Below are 17,508 nucleotides of genomic sequence, written 5' to 3' on the forward strand. Positions count from 1 at the left end.
ATACCACAAGAATTTAAAAAGGAATGGGCTGTGACTGAAATGGATCCTTGAGCTCTCATTAGTACAGTGCTATATTGTTTACGAAGCACTATTTAGTGCATAACTCATAGTCAGCAGATATTATGCTTTTTAAAAAGGTATGAGGCTATATTGCAACAAACAACCAAGACTAAAACTCAATAGAAATCCATAGTAATCCTCACACTTGCATCAATCTGCTTAAACTACCTTTTAACTATTTTGTAAAAGTAGTGTAAGAGTACCGGAAATGGTTTAGGACATAATATGAACGACTATGAACAATGACTGTAGAAAACATGTGAACCAATGCTTCTGCAGGCTGGTTGCAGTATGAACTCTAGCCCTGTCCATTTCCAAATGTTGAAGTCCATTTTCTCATTTTCCCCTCGAAACTATCTTTTTAAAAATATTGGCACATGGATTTCTACTGTGCATTAGAGATTACTGTGCAAATTTGACAACACAGCAGACAATTCTGGCTTTATTTCTACAATCATTGTTATAAACTATGAGCTTTAATAAAGCTTAATTTGCCTGGCGTTCAGCAAAAACTATTTTTGTTATACCGTGTCCAAAACCACGCCCACAAGTCCTACATCCAACATCTAAACATCGTTTAATCAGACTGAAAAAAGTGTGTGGGGGATATTTACCCGAGTACTGCAGCTATGAAGATAAAGTTGCTAACAAATACTAGAAGTCAATAGTTATCCAAATTGGTTAGGTTAAGTGCATGCCCACAAACGTGTCTAAACCAGCTTAAACCCCACTCAGACCTTCTGGATGGTGAACAACAGTGAAATTTGACCTAGAAAATGTTCCTTAGTGAATATTGAAGAACGATAGTTTGTGTAGTAATTAATTACATGCTCAGATATTAAGAAAACATGCTGAGTTTAGGCATAGACAGCTATTTTGAGCTGAGCTTCAGTATGTACTTATTAGAACTGTGTGGTATGTCACAGAAATCTGAGTGGGAATCTGTCTACCGCCATTCCCCCCAGTGCCATTTCCACACCCTGACTTTCCAAGTATAAACAACAGTATGCAAACAGTGTGCTACAACCATGGAAATAGACGAGCTGGCTATTTTTCAGATAAACAGGTAATTACAGAGCTTACATCTATATGTATTTTACACAGTTACAAACAGTTTTGGAATTGGGGCTGTAAGTCCACACAAGTTTGACTGACTACTGACTTCCAGTGTTTATAGCTAATGCAAAACTAGCCTTATATCTGGAGTGCTAAAAAGTCACAGCCTTGGGGAACCTGTAGATAAGGAAAGTTCTTACTTTAAACTCTTCAGTTTGTGGCCCTGCAGCTGTAGGTCTTTGTAATCGGATCTCTCAAGAAGCCCAATGTCGCTCCTTCTCTCCTTCCATTTCTCCACCTTCTCTTTCATGGTGGATGTTTTGGGGTAGCGCTGGAGAGGTGCAGTGTTTGATTGCAGATCTTGATCAGACTGGACTGAGCTCAGACCGGTCTTTAGATCTAGAGAGTCTGGGCGAGTCGGGGCAGAAGAAGGAGACTTGTTCTCTTTCTCTGCTCTCTCTTTCTGACCCGGCTCTTTACCGTTCAGTGTCCCCAAACGATCCTCAGATCTTCTGTTTTCGTCCCTGCTTTTCCTCTCCACTGAGGTGGTCTGGGTGGGTATGGATGGCAGGGGGTTTGTTATAGCACCAGGGGGCTGTGCTGTTGCTTCTTTACTCTCCTCTATTCCTGGGCTGATCTTGGGAGTTTCGGTTTTGCTTACGTTTCCCTGCAGCGTAGATCTGAAAGACAAAGCACTAAAATCACACCCACCAGGATGACGATGCTCATGTATTTAGACTGAATGAACAGTGGTTCATGGTGGTGTGTGGTTTTCACAGCTGGCCATGAACTGTCAAAATATCATCCCGCAGGGTTTAGGTGAAGACCCCAGTCTGAGCTGTTAAATGTACTTATATAACCAGAATAAGCTATAATGTAACATACCTTTAAATAATAACAGAAACAAATAAGAATTATTTTCCAATATTTTTGTTTTGATTATTCCTTATGCAGCCAAACACTAAGGTACTGTAATCTAAATCTAACTGCTCATACAACAGCACAAACAGACAACACAATTAGCAAGTACAAACTATTAAATATGCTTTTAACTGAATAGAATTAATCTATTAAAAAGTTCGACAACTTTTGCAAAACAAATCCTGATTTTGACAAAATACGTCAGAACGAGAAATTCTCAATCTTTTTAGGAAAAGCTTACTACTTTAACAAAACTGGCAAGTAAAAATGAGAGTACAGAAACTCCATAGAAAAAAATAAGATAATAAAACAAAGAAAATATCTTAAAAAATAAAAAAGCAAAATTGAAAGAAAGGTATTTTTGCTTAAAAAAACTTTTCTTTTTGATGAAAAACTGTTAGTCAATTTTACATTTTGCTAGAAAAGAAGTCCTATTAATGCTAAACCAATTAAGTCGTTACAAAAAATAACCACATATATCAACAATTTCTCTGATCTGTTGTTTTCCATTTTTTTTTTTTTTTTTTCATGGTAACTTAGTGTAATTAAACCACCTTTTAGTTTTTTGGCTATAATCTTATTACATTCATATTCTCTAAAAAAGTTCTCTGTTGAGCTTCAGTTGGTGGACAGATGGTCTTGGTAAACTTGGGAATTCATTTTTCCGTTGATGACGGCAATCCGTCAGCAAAGCAGCCCCAAACCATTATGCCCCTCCACCATGTTTCACAGTTGGGATGAGGTTTTGATGATGTTGTGCTATGCCATTTTTCTCCACACATAGCGTTACGTGCAGAAATGTTTTTTGGCTTTTAGAGATAATTTTGTAACCCTTTCCAGCTTCATGCAAGTCAGCAATTCTTGAACGTAGGTCTTCTGAGAGCTCTTTTGTGTGAGGTATGTAATGACCAGTTTATGCAGGAATCCAAGTAAATCCCAAAGGGTTCACACACTTTTCTTGCAACTGTATACACACAAACTATTGTTTTAGAGAACATGAATGTAATAAGATTATAGCCAAAGTATAACTTTAGCATATTGTAACATTCAATGTTACAGTTCACATACACATCCCGGCTACACTAAAACAAACGAGTTACACTAGTATTACTGTTACCTCCTGCGTTCAGAGGGCCTCTTCAGCTGCTGCATTTTCAGAAGGCTCTGTCTCTGGTGGAGGTACTCGGCTCTGTGATGAGACTGTCTCCAGGCCATCTGGATCACTGCAGCTGCTCTATAGCGGGTCGACGCATTGTAACCTCGCCAGGAACGCTGGGATATTCAGAGGAAACCCATTTTTTGATTTTCAATGGAAGTTAAAATACAAAGTTAAAGTACTTCCATTGGAAATGTGAATTTAAAGGTCTCATTCTATTAAAATCCACTTTTTTCTTTGTGAATTACGACAGGTGTCTCTGAGTTGTATATGCATGCTGCAGTAGCTAGAAAAATAAAAGCCTCAGAAATACGAGTTGATCAGAGAGACGATAGGTGTGTACATCAATCAGTGAGTTTATGGCCTCGTCCACCTCGGCTTAGGACCGCCCACAGGCAGTGCTGAACCCGGGCTACAGCATTAGGAGCTATAGATATGGAGGAGCTAACAGCTTTGTTCACAGCTCTGTTTACAGCTTCTGTTTACAAAGCTAAGAAGTGTTAGCTATGTCATTTTACCAAGCCCTTAAATAAACACTAGGGAAGCACTAGCTTTGCACTGCTGCGGGGATAGCGGCATCGCGGCCGTAGGGGTTATTCACGCTGCCGCAGAGACGGTGCCGTTGCATAAATTTAACTGTGAGTGAAGGCAGGTAGGCGTTCTCTGCTGCAGTGCTGTTAGCCAATCAGAGGCAATATGTTTGCATGTATGAATATTCATGAGCAAGAGCTATATCCTGTCTTTCTCTAATTCAGTGATCTAAAGCAGGGCTTAAGCACTTTTTTAACAAAAAAGTTAAGTGATTAAGTCATACTAAAGACCACAACTACACTGTTTAAAATGAATTTAAAAACAATTGAATAAGACCTTTAAATAAAATTCTGAATATATAACTTATTTTTAATATACATCTCAATTAATAAAATCTGAAATATACTTTTGAACTGAATTTGAATCTGAAACTATACTGACTTTAAATGTTGAATTAAATTTTTAACTTGGATTTTTTTTTTTTTACAAATTTAAATTTTAAATATTGAACTGAAATAGAATTTTGAAAAAGCAGTAGTTTAACATTTCAAAGTGATTTTTACATTTGAGCATGTGCATATTCAAATTCAAACTGTGATACAAATATAAAACAAATATTGTTCAAATTTAAAGTTCTCATGGCAAAAATAATTTTGGAAAACGTGAAAAATATCCTGGATTTCATTTGTGGTTCTGTTATTAACAGTAATAGGAAAGAAGAAATAGCTTTTCTAGTCTAGTACAGATATATTCCAGATATAACTCTAATATCAGGTCAAAAATACAGACACTCTAAGAAACCCCCTTTTTTTTATAATGGTTTTGTGATGAACACATGTTGATAAAAAGTGTAATATTAGAGTAAACACACAGCAGAGACAGAACTCAGGATCAGAGTGAATATCAGCACCTGTAGCGTTACGATGGCTTTCCTCTTCATCAGGTAGTGTTTCCTGGTGAGACAGGCGCGGAACCACCTCTGCAGAATGAGGATGCGGCGCATCACCTCCCTGTGGAGGGTCTCCTGGAGCTTCTGTCTGTCCACCTCCTTCAGAAACACCTGCAAAGCATACCAGAGCACAGGTCAGGCAAAAGGAACAGGAGACACATCCACTGCGTTCACAGTATGAGGACGGAAAGCTCAGGGACCTTGGTCTTGCCGATCTGAAAGCTTGAGTCGTCGATGCCCGTTCTGCGCAGCAGGTTGGGGATCTCCTTCTGAGGCGTGGATGCTTTCTTTGGCAGCAGAACCCGGAACTCATCTGTAAACTCCTTCAGGTAAAATAGGAAGATATCATTTAGTGTGACTGATTTAGAGTTTTCGAAATATATAAATATATAACTGAATGATAAGTGGGGTTCTTTGTAATCAATCTAAAGCATTCATTTTCATTAATATGCTAACAAAGCTAGAAGGATTTATCACTGATTCCAGATTCATTTTATTCAAACTGTTTGGTATCTGGCATGTGCTGGAGATGTTAGGCTAACATTGATAATAAACACTGGATTAATCATCCGTCACCTTCTAATCTCAACCTGTCTCTCAAATCTCCTCCAGATCTTCACTGGTTTGGGAAACGGATGTGGTAATTCCACTATATGCCCAGAGAAACTTAAACCAATTATCAACCTAATGCCAGAAGTGGTCAAGACGGGTATAAAGTCCCCCAGCATTGCGCTACAGTTTGAAAGTGGAATAGCACTACAAAGTGGGACTGTATAAGAATGCTAACGGGGTTACATTATAAAACTGAATATATGTGAATAATATTTAAAAATATCCATCATGAAGTTTTTGAGAGATTTTTGAGGCAAATAAACCATGTTTTGGTTCATGGGTGTGTTTTAAAGAGATAAGATTGTCTAAAGGTCAGTTATTTTTAGCAATATTAGCCTAGCATCTCCTGGTCTAAGCTAAAGTAGCTTCCATTCAATGGTCAACATGAATCAATAGAACATTTAGCCTACCTTAAATGTGTATTTGGCTCCATATCCAGATCTCTTGATGCGAACAGTCTCCAGCATACCTGTGTATCTCAACTGCTTCAGTACCAGATCTTCATCAAACTGCATTTCCCTCTGAAAACACACACATCAAATAACAGCCACACTCTCAGCTAAGCACATCTTCAAGCACATCTACAAACAAAATTACAAATTCAATAATGATTTATATGTACATTTAGAACTAATCAAATGATTAGTCACCTGGGCATTTAATCAGAGCTGATTTATATCATTATGCCAGTCAATCTCAGCAACGCGTTTTCTTCTCTATTTTTAAATTAGTATAATTTTTAAGCTGATAATTTTACTTATAGTATAACGAAAATGTATTTTAAGTGTAATATTACATTTTCTCATTGTTATTTTTTTAAACAATAATGAGGATTTATATTTAACAATTACGTTTTTTTAATTATTATTATTATTATTATTTTCACTTGTTTACTGTTTTACTTTTACAGTTTTACTGTCTGTATATTCTTAATTACAAAATGTATAATGCTCTTTCAAAGGTTGTAAATGCATTACTATGTGATAAAAGTATACATTTATTAGTGGCATAACATTGTCTAAAATTGGCAAGTGATAAGTTTGAGATAATATATCATCAAAAAAACATTATTTTAAACAATACTTTAATTTATATTATTATATAAATTAACATTTATGAAGGCTGCGCTTGACAATTCTGTCATTTTAAAACTGAAGACTGGAGTAAGCCTTTATAAATAGTTCAGTGTTTTATATGAACGGTTGTATAGGAATGGTTATAAAAGGTTCAAGCAGACTGTTAATGCTGTCCTTTTGTAAAGTGTTACACATGAGACCCAAAGATCATTATCTGCACTATTGAACACCTAGAGCTTCAGTTCTTCAGTTGTGCTCTCTGTAAAGCTAGAGAAGATCATGCGTCTACTGTACCTTCTCAGCATTGGATCTGATGCAGCGGACGAAGAACGGTTCTGCTTTCCTTAGCGTGTCCAGCAGCCTGACCAGAGACGTCTGAGGAACACCAGACAATATAGCACATATTTCATTGATTTCTTCATCAGCGTCCATTAAGCCCCACTGTTCCCACCCAACCCCAACAGCCGACCCTCTCCTCTTATTTATAACTGCACTCCTACTGAGGCTTTCACACTAAGATGGAAAGACCATTCTCTGGATGGAGGAGGATGAATCATGTGTGCTTCGCTGAGTGGGCATTTTTCTGACCCTGCACTTTCCAGATGATCTATAGTTCCAGATGATAGAAACCGAATTATATCAGTAGGGCTGATTAATAACCATCCATCTGATCTATAATTACAATACTGATACTCTCCAGCTGTTTATATGGTTACACTACGCCCCTTTCCATGACCAGGGGTTTAAGAAAATATTGATATACTCTCATTGTAAAAGAAATTGTTGGAAAAATAGATTTACTCAGAAAGAAGTGTTGGACTGCAATTCTATTCAGAAGTAGAATAAAGCCTACCAGGAACAATACTTATTGAGCTACACATACAATTATAGTGTGTAACAATAATTCAACCGAAATAATTTTTTTTTAAACCAATAAACAAAAATCTATACAACGCTTTGCTTAACAATATATTTAAAATAACAATATATTAAATTGGATTGTAATACGTTCACTAATTTGCCAAAATTAACTGCTCATCTGCCTATATGAATTAAGTGACATTTCATTCTTAAACCATATGGTTTAATATGTCGTCTGACCACCCTTTGCAGCTTTAACAGCTTCCAAAAGTTTTAGGAGTGTGTTTATGAAATTTTGATCATTTTGATAGAAGCCCATTTTTGAGGTCAGACACTGATGTTGGGCAAGAAGGCATGGCTTGCAGTCTCTGCTCCAATTCATCCCAAACTCAGGACAGGACTCGGTGCAGGTCAATCAAGTTCATCTATGCCAAACTCACTCATCTATGTCTTTATGACTTTGCAATGTACATTGGTGTGCAGTGAGGTTTGAACAGGAAGGGGACATCCCCAAACTGTCCCCGAAACTTTAACATTATGAGTTCCTTTCACTGGAACTAAGGGGCCGAGCCCAACTCCTGAAAAACAACCCTACAGCGTAGCCCCCCCCCAAAATGTACACTTGGAACAATGCAGTTAGATAAGCACCATTGCATTGGCAACTGCCAAACCAAGACGCCATTGATCTAGAGTCCAGTGATTTTACACCACTGCATTCAACACCTAGCATTGCACTTGGTGATGTTAAGCTTGAATTCATTCCCTGAGACTCTCTACACACTATCTCTGTTTCTTTAGCTAATCTGAAGGCCACATGAAGTTTGGAGGCCTCACTAATTTCCATGATTATGTAACAGTCCTTCCTATGGATGTGCTCTATTTCCATGGTTGCATTACCTTATTTCCATTATTTATATATTATATGATATATTATTAAATTATTATTATTTTTTCAGACATATTTTTATGGTGTTTCGTGGTTCACTACATTCCCTTCCATGATTATACAAAAGTCATTTTCACAGCTGTTACCAAATTAATTCCTATTACCCCATTAGTATTTCGCTCTGTTCTGAAAACACAAACAAATTTGGACACTTCCTCATACAGTAATTAATATGTGTCAACACCAGTCACCCTAACCTGAAACTGGGCACTGATGCTGGGAGGCTTCTTCTTCTTATGGAGGTGCAGGAGGGACCTGGTGTCTCGGTTATGCAGATTAAGGTCCACAATCATCTTCAGGGATTGAGAGTCGATCAGGTTCTGCACAGAATTATGTAGAGTCAGAGGGAGGACACTGTGTTATCTATTTGAGTAGTAACTCAAACATTTTCTTCATGTGTTTGAGAGTTTTCATATATACTATAGTGTTTTCAGATCATTTTGAGAAGTATAAATAATGGTTTCATGATCACAGTGTTCTTCATTATTAGTGAAGAAGGCAGAAGGCAGAAGTAAGGCTTAATTGAGTATTGCAGTAGATGCGTACCTTGGGAATGAGCTGCTTGTGTCTGTTGGTTCTGTTCTTTCTAAAGAGAGACAAGACAGGATCTGAAGACCACAACACGGCTCCACATCATCAATGAAACTAGTTTACACAACAAAGTTGCCAGTATTCAATCAACACTGTGGGTTAACTTAACACTAATAGTGTTAATTTAACACAGGCAAATTGGCTGTGTGGTCCTCATGACTAGAGCTGGGCATCAAATATCAGTGAACCAATACGCACACATGCTAAAACCAAGCCTACAGACTTGTCCACAGACACATTCAGAGCCTGTAGTGATGTTCAGAACAGATTCTGCCCCCTAGTTTAGTAGATGGGCTGCAATAAAACAGATCAGTATGAAGAATTGGAGCTCACTCTGAGCCACTGTGTTTCTTTTACTGTATGAAATGTGCGTTCTGTCCTTACTGTTGGATGCACTGAACTAATTTCTAAAACCAGTTCTATTCTTTATGCGTCCACTCTCTTAAAGGAGAGGGTGTGAAATGCACTTGGGGTATAGTAAAGCATGATAACGAGTATGAACTTTTGTTGAACAATGATTCGACTGATGAGTACAATAGGGGAGAAACAGTAGGATAGGGGAACAGATATAGAAATTAGGGGTGTCACGATTCTCTAAACCCTCGATTCGATTTTATTTCCGATTTGAGGGTCACGATTCGATTCGATTCTCGATTTTCTTTTTTATTATATTTTTACATTTTATTATTTTATGCCTCATAAAATTTAAATAATATATTATTTATTATTTTTATTATTATTATTATTATTATTATTATTATTATTATTTATTAAGATATATATGTAATGCCATCTAGTGACTTTTTTTGGTAGCAACAGTGTGCACTATTAAAACTGCAACGTGCAACATAAAATAAAAAAAAAATAAAAAAAAAAGGAACAATTAAAGCCTTAACAAACTGAACTCTATCCTACTATAACAGTTAAACATGAAAAATAAGACTCGGTCCCTGAGAATTACAAGTTTTTTTTCTTTAAGAAAGATATATTATTAACTTTATCTGAGAGAAAGATGTTTTTTTAATTCAAATGAAGCAACAGGTGTAGTCAATCATAAGTTTAAGATTTTTAATCCACCTCACTGTGATCTATAGTCAGCGTTCTCAAGTCACACTGACACACGCATTTCAGCGAGTTCACACGCACCCCCCCCCCCCCCCACACACACACAGAAAACCTGCGCGCACAACGCCCGCCCCCCCTCACCCCGTTGGACAGATAAAAACCAGTGATCACACTCCCGCCGACACTCAAAACTTGAAAGCCCTGTTTGAAGTTTCAGTTTCAGTTTCTCTGTTCTCTGCCTCTCACACAGCAGAACTGAGGGCGGGGCTGCGCTCATGCAGCGGCTCTCTCTATTTAAATGAATAGGATGCGCTGTGTTGGTGCTGCGCCATTTGCGTAGCGCACTGTGCGCGCGGGAGGGATCGTCGATACTCTTTTTGACTTCGATACACGATACCATGACCTCATTTCGATCGATTTCGATAAAATATCGAGATCGTGACACCCCTAATAGAAATGCATATATATCCTGTCCGACGTATTTGTTTGTGCTTGTCAGTCAATTAATTCTGACTTAATTTCAAGATGGCGGCGCTAAGAGATCTACCTGAAGGTGCTGTGTGTATAAACAGTGTTTTGTTTAATAAACTTCCCTTTGCACTTTCAAAGTTCTCAGTGCCTCGTTTTAAATATCAGGGCCATTCAACCACTGAAGTGTGGAGCTACTTTGAAAAATAGTGCACTCTAGTACACTCTAATAGTGTGACTCTATGCACCAATCGCTGGAACTGTAACCCTGTTCGGCTTACAAACGGTTAAAAGATGGTCTGATTGGCTAAAAGCGCTGTATTTCAGAATGCTGGAGGTGAATGGGTGCGCTATTCAACAAAGTTTGAACTCGTTAACATGTTTCACTTCACCATTTCACACCTTAAACCACATGTCTCCTTTTAGTTTTTTACACTTGGCTGCTTAAATAATTCTTTGCCTGATTAAAAATAAAATGTAACCTTTTAATTATAGGTTTACTGAGAACATCACTCCTGATGACAAAGCAAACACTGAGAATATATTCAGTGTTTGAAGGTACTAAAAACAGTAATTGTTTAGCCTAATGTAATTTTCTATTGCCTAATGTAGTCTAACGTATGTGTTCAGTAATTGAACTGGTACTCAAGTGGAGGCATCTGCACTGAAACATTCTGATCGATACCCAGCTCTACTCAGGAGCTCAGCTGTGGAGGCGGGACAGTACGAGAACACACTCACTGAGAGAACTGACGCAACTTCCTCATAGAAATGGTGGACAGACGGAGCTTTTGAGGAACTTCACCACCTAACCGCTTAATGGTGCACAGGACTTTGGCATGCAACTCCCTGATTAACCCAGAGCCCAGAGTGGAAAAGAGAGAGAGAGAGAGAAAGAGAGAGAAAGATGAACAGGTAAAAATCAACACCTGATTAGTAGAACACATATATTAAAGCGATAGTCTGGTAAAACAAAAAAACACCCAAGTATAGTTGATAAGCAAAGTCTTGTTTGATTTGACTAAAAGTTTACTCTGAAGCTACAAGGCTTTTGGACAAGGCTAGCTACCAGGTTTATACTCTATCAATTAGCATGGCTCTAACAGCACTCTTAATATTAACTCCCTATGAGTTTATTCAGCTCATTTTGAGTGTATATGTGTGACCATAGAATAAACTCTAGGGTAGAGTAACATTTCTTACTACAGCTTTCCTATTGGCACCTGGCATCAATTAATAGCTTAATAACAGCCCCCTGCTCAACATTAATGTGTACTTATTCAGGGTAGGTTAGCTTGTGTTTGTTTCTTAATACAGAAAAAATGACACTTCTTTACTTCTATCAGCCCCATGTTTTTACCATTACATGAAAAAATGAATCCAGCACTGGGCTGCACTTCTCAGCCAGAACAAAAAACGCTCAATCATTATATAAAATATAACTGAATACCCAGGGAAAAGTAGCCCTGGTGTACAGGAGTACACAATAATGGTGAATAAGGGTTGAGGAAGATATGCCTGTTATGCAATTGATGCCATGAGTTTATTGTATAACTCCACATTGTCCAGCTCCAGTGTTGATCTTCAACCATGCAGGAATGTTAGAACCATGCCATTAGACGTTTCAGAATTTTTCTGCTGTTATTTTGAATGTGTGTTGTATATATACTTTTTTTTAACCAAAACTGAATTTTAAATTAAATATGAGCTCTGAAGTAGAGCTGAATACTGAACTGGGTTTGAATTTTGAACCCAAACTATCGCTTTAAAACAGTCCAGCCACCCCTATCCTAAACAAAACAGCCAGCCAAACATTAGCAGCCACGTTCATCTCAGTAAAAGGAGCTGGATCAGGACTTTCACCGCTGCTGAAAACTGATCCAGAACTCCTCCTGATCTGAGGGCCTTAGGAACAGAACTGATGAAGACATTCATACTGTGGTTATTACACAGAGGAGAAGGAGGAGAACCCAGATAACCCAGAATGAGCATGTGATTAAGATATTAGTCACAGGGTTAATAAGAGGTCAACTTACTTTTTACTCTCAAATGTGGCGAAAATGTCCTCGAACACCTCCAGTGGGTTCTCCTCTGAGCGGTCGAAAGAGAACTCGATCAGAGAGCGCTGACTGCAGAGAGAAGCAAACACAGGATTACTATATAGGTAGGTATATTGTTTTACTTCATATTGTATATTTATGTTTACTTCATTTTACTTGCAAGTCATTCTAAGATAGATGTAAATATTAATAAAACTTAATCCTGAATTTTAAAGTTATTAGTACTTTAGATTTGTTTTTATTAAATACATATTAATAATTTATATTATATTTAATTAATAATGCTATTAGAACTAGAATATTAATGCTACAAGAACTTCATTCTGGATATAAGGTTAATTTGTTTAGTTAGAACTACAAACTGGTTACTCATATTTTATTTTACACTAGATATACAGTATTACTAGAACTTCGCTGTTGCTAAAAACTCTAATTACAAATTACATAATTGAAGTGTAAATCTTTAATAATTAAAAAATAACATTCAGCAAAATGTATAAAAATAAGTCCTAATAAGACCTCCTCACCTCATCAGTCTGCCAATAGCTGAGGTGGGTCTCTTCATTTCACTCAGAGAATGACGGGAATAACGTCTGACAGAGTCTGAAACACGAGAGAGTATATCCATATACATCTTGAACATTTACCACTATTTAGACATTTACCATAAATGAACAGCATACATTTTAATCCATTACACAGCAATGCAATAACTCAAAGAACATTATTTATTAGAAACACCGACCTTGTGCTTGAACTAACTGGCCACTTTATTAGAAACCACTGTGACCAAGGAACAGTGCTGATAATGAACAGAAGGTACCTGGATGTTGTGCAGCCCAGCGGCGGCCGGCCTCTTTGAAAGTGGCCAGCGTTCGTATGGTGGCCCGTAGGATGCCCCAGCGGAACACAGCCACAGGATCTGAGCCAATCAGCTGCCTCAGGTAGCCCCGCTCACTGCTGCGCAGCAGCGCCACCATGCCTGGACGCATGTGATCAGTGTTCTTCGCCCTGAAGTCCTGTAAGACAAAGAGGAGGTTCATTACAGGTGCTTTATAGAGGTCATGTGACTCAGCATTACTGTCATTCTCTTAACGTACAAACATATAGAGGGATGAAATATGGTTTCTGAGCCCATGTTCAAACAACTAAGACAGCTATAAGATATACATATACATATATCACGTTTGGATGCGTAAGTGTGAATAAACCTAGCTTGGGGTTATTTGGATATTATGTAACACTGGTAACCGTAAATAATGTTACAGCTGTTGAACAAGATGACGTAGGTAGGGTTAGGGGAATTTATGTTTTTATAGAGATAATAAGTGTTGCCCAGGATGTACCAGATTAATCTGATTTGTTTTTCAGGGATGCTCCACTGATATATAATCAATTAATCAAAAATCTGGTTTTCCTGGTAGTGACTTTTTCTATTTAATTAGTATTACAATATTTTTCTGTTTCTATTGAAAGATATATCACCAGCGTATGTGCCTATAACATAATGATAAATGTTACACTGACCTCTGACCCCAGATTTAGTTTATCAGACCTGATATTAAATATATGATTAAAAGGAAAAATAGGAACATGGATGTGAAACTTCATTATTATTATTATTTTTATTGTAGTCCACAAGAAATAGTAAAAAATGACAATATTTATTTTCTAATTTTCCATTTTTGCATCTCCTAAAAAAAGTTTGCAGTATACCATCAGACTGGGAAAGAAGATTTCTTTCTTTTTTGTATTCAGAAGAGAAAATTATATTGAGGTTACACTAAATTTTTGATGTAACCCTCAAATGATGAAAAAAAAATGATGAATGTAGTAATCGATCATTCATTTGATTTTGTGCTAAACTGCACCTTTAAGGCTTCTACTGCATCAGTATGGAAACATTATAGAACATATTTTCTATAATAAACTCACAGTCAATCTGCATACTATTTTTAAATAGTGAAACTGAGGCGTGTTAAATAAATAGCTCAGACACAAAAAAAAACAACCTTCAAAATGCTTTGCTTTACCTTTATCTGGTATTTGACCTTGCCGGCATAGTGGAGGATGACGAAAGCGGGCTCCATCACCGGCGTGAGCACAAAGAAAGCATTCTCCTGATGCTGCTGTTTAAACTTCTCCAGCAGAGTGTCATCTGTGGCATGAGGGAAACTGAAAATGGAAAGTGTGAGATAACACAGTTTACTTCACAAATTTAGTAAATCAGCCACAGCGGTTTTGATGCTTATCAACTCTTAGGAGTTGAGCTACCAGGCAAAATTAAAGTGACCAATGTTTTGGTTTCCCAAAAAGAGGATGCTAGGGACTGGGGTGGGTGATATGGCTCCAAGAATCATCACAATATTGCAGGCTATTTTTGCAATACCAATATTATTTGGGGATATGAGGAAACATTGAAAAATAATTAATTAATTCCAAAAACATACTACTTAAGAAATAATAAATGATGAAATAAAAAATAAGAAATAAAAAATGATTTATTTTATTTCAGTATAACAGTTTCAAACATTCAAACATTCAGGAGAAACAATAGTAACTTACCAATACCAATATATAAAATAATAATAATGCAACAAAAGAAATTATTTAACATACGTGCAAAAACGTTGTATACAACTGCAAAAAAAATACACAAGAAAAAAAAGCTTCAGAGTAAATAATGGACTGCTTTTAACTGAACCCTGCTATAATGATTGTCATTTTTTTTCAAAGACAATATTACCTCCCAATATATTGTGCACAATATGATATAGCACGCCCTTTCAAAGGAAACAGGGGTGCCCACCAGGGTTGGGGGGGGTTCAAGAAGGCTTTTCAAGTAATATTTACTTTTACCACAAGCACCTTCCATATAATAATATTTGTTTATGCCAACATAAAATAAATACATAAATTTAATAAAATCAGTTGCCAATATAAAATTCATTGTTTTACTGTGAAACACACCGTGTTTCACGCTGCTCAGTTCTCCTGCTGGGTCTGAGAGTTTGCTACTGTGGGTGTGACTGAATTGATTATTGATTTGAATCTTATTTGATCTGCTTCTATAATTGATTTATTTATCTGTATGCCCCTTGTTTTCCCCAGTCATTGGTTTAAGCAAGATTCCACTCAATCACCTGCTCTCCTCATCCAGTAGATAGAGCAGTCCGGTGGGCTTCTTGCTGATCAGGTTAATGCAGCCGATGTTATCGGAGTAGTCCACCGTGCTCCAGGTGATTCCCTCCGACAGGTATTCCTCCTGCAATGAATCACATAGTGCTTTGCAAACAGACAGTAGAATTGCTGTTTAAAGCTCATTTGCTGCTTTCTTTAAATGTTTTCAAACGATGTGCTGTTGATATTGTCTCAAAAAGGATGTCAAAACCTTATGATTGGGTAACACTGCTTCTTAGACATAAGGCTACTCTTTACCTACAGTTGTGGTCAAAAGTTTACATACACTTGTAAAAAAACATAATGTTATGGCTGTCTTGAGTTTTCAATAAGTTCTACAACTCTTATTTTTCTGTGATAGAGTGATCGGAACACATACATGTTTGTCACAAAAAACAGTCATAAAATTTGGTTCTTTCATAAATTTATTATGGGTCTGCTGAAAATGTCACCAAATCTGCTGGGTCAAAAATATACATACAGCAACATTAGTATTTGGTTACATGTCCCTTGGCCATTTTCACGGCAACTAGGCGCTTTTGGTAGCCATCCACAAGCTCCTGGCAAGCTTCAGGTCGAATGTTTGACCACTCTTCTTGACAGAATTGGTGCAGTTCAGCTAAATGTGATGGTTTTCTTGCATGAACCCGTTTCTTTAGCACTGTCCACATGTTCTCAATGGGGTTTAAGTCAGGACTTTGGGAAGGCCATTCTAAAACCTTAATTCTAGCCTGGTTTAGCCATTCCTTTACCACTTTTGATGTGTGTTTTGGGTCATTGTCTTGTTGGAACACCCAACTGCGCCCAAGACCCAACCTTCGGGCTGATGGTTTTAAGTTTTCCTGCAGAATTTGGAGGTAATCCTCCTTCTTCATTATCCCATTTACTTTCTGCAAAGAACCAGTTCCACTGGCAGCAAAACATCACCAGAGCATAATACTACCACCACCATGCTTGACAGTAGGCATGGTGTTCCTGGGATTAAAGGCCTCACCTTTTCTCCTCCAAACATATTGCTGGGTGTTGTGGCCAAACAGCTCAATTTTTGTTTCGTCTGACCAGAGAACTTTCCTCCAGAAGGTTTTATCTTTGTCCATGTGATCAGCAGCAAACTTCAGCCGAGTCTTAAGGTGCCTTTTCTGGAGCAAGGGCTTCTTTCTTGCACGGCAGCCTCTCAGTCCATGGCGATGTAAAACACGCTTGACTGTGGAGACTGACACCTGTGTTCCATCAGCTTCCAAATCCTTGCAGACCTGCTTCTTGGTGATTCTTGGTTGACTCTTGACCATCCTGACCAATCTCCTCTCGGCAGCATGTGATAGCTTGCGCTTTCTTCCTGATCGTGGCAGTGACACAACTGTTCCATGCACTTTATACTTGCGTATAATTGTCTGCACAGTTGCTCTTGGGACCTGTAGCTGCTTTGAAATGGCTCCAAGTGACTTCCCTGACTTGTTCAAGTCAATAATTCGCTTTTTCAGATCCACACTGAGTTCCTTTGACTTTCCCATTGTAGTTTTTGTAGCTGAGTCTAATCACTGGGTCAAATGAGCCCTATTTAAATGGGCTCATGAGAAGTCAACAGCTGTAGTCAATCAGAATCACTTACAAGAAGTGAAGAGGCCATGACATGAAGCTAATTTGATTGACACAACTCGCTACATCACCAAAATTGACAAATTTTGTTGCTGTATGTATATTTTTGACCCAGCAGATTTGGTGACATTTTCAGCAGACCCATAATAAATTTATGAAAGAACCAAATTTTATGACTGTTTTTTGTGACAAACATGTATGTGTTCCGATCACTCTATCACAGAAAAATAAGAGTTGTAGAACTTATTGAAAACTCAAGACAGCCATAACATTATGTTTTTTTACAAGTGTATGTAAACTTTTGACCACAACTGTATATATACAGTTGCAAGAAAAAGTATGTGAACCCTTTGGGATTTACTTGGATTTCTGCATAAATT

At 37.5% G+C, this 17,508-nt stretch overlaps 1 protein-coding gene across 6 annotated transcripts in view; it reads right to left on the minus strand.

The window, feature by feature from the left end:
* myo9b (myosin IXb) overlaps window positions 1–17,508 on the minus strand; it is a 68,310-nt gene that overhangs the window by 18,167 nt on the left and 32,635 nt on the right. For 5 of the 6 annotated variants that reach the window (XM_022663605.2, XM_022663606.2, XM_022663604.2 and 2 more), the window contains exons 11-24: window positions 15,496–15,617; window positions 14,386–14,527; window positions 13,176–13,371; window positions 12,880–12,955; window positions 12,329–12,421; window positions 11,034–11,141; window positions 8,715–8,754; window positions 8,366–8,488; window positions 6,656–6,736; window positions 5,696–5,806; window positions 4,874–4,996; window positions 4,635–4,784; window positions 3,155–3,309; window positions 1,317–1,796 (exon numbers count right to left, since the gene is read on the minus strand). In XM_022663605.2, coding sequence (XP_022519326.2) covers window positions 1,317–1,796; window positions 3,155–3,309; window positions 4,635–4,784; window positions 4,874–4,996; window positions 5,696–5,806; window positions 6,656–6,736; window positions 8,366–8,488; window positions 8,715–8,754; window positions 11,034–11,141; window positions 12,329–12,421; window positions 12,880–12,955; window positions 13,176–13,371; window positions 14,386–14,527; window positions 15,496–15,617 — 2,000 coding nt within the window. The remainder of the gene's footprint in view (window positions 1–1,316; window positions 1,797–3,154; window positions 3,310–4,634; window positions 4,785–4,873; window positions 4,997–5,695; window positions 5,807–6,655; window positions 6,737–8,365; window positions 8,489–8,714; window positions 8,755–11,033; window positions 11,142–12,328; window positions 12,422–12,879; window positions 12,956–13,175; window positions 13,372–14,385; window positions 14,528–15,495; window positions 15,618–17,508) is intronic. The other variant, XM_022663607.2, reaches the window with a different exon arrangement.

The sequence above is a fragment of the Astyanax mexicanus genome, chromosome 8 (genome assembly GCF_023375975.1).
Source record: "Astyanax mexicanus isolate ESR-SI-001 chromosome 8, AstMex3_surface, whole genome shotgun sequence".
Lineage (NCBI taxonomy): Eukaryota > Metazoa > Chordata > Actinopteri > Characiformes > Acestrorhamphidae > Astyanax > Astyanax mexicanus.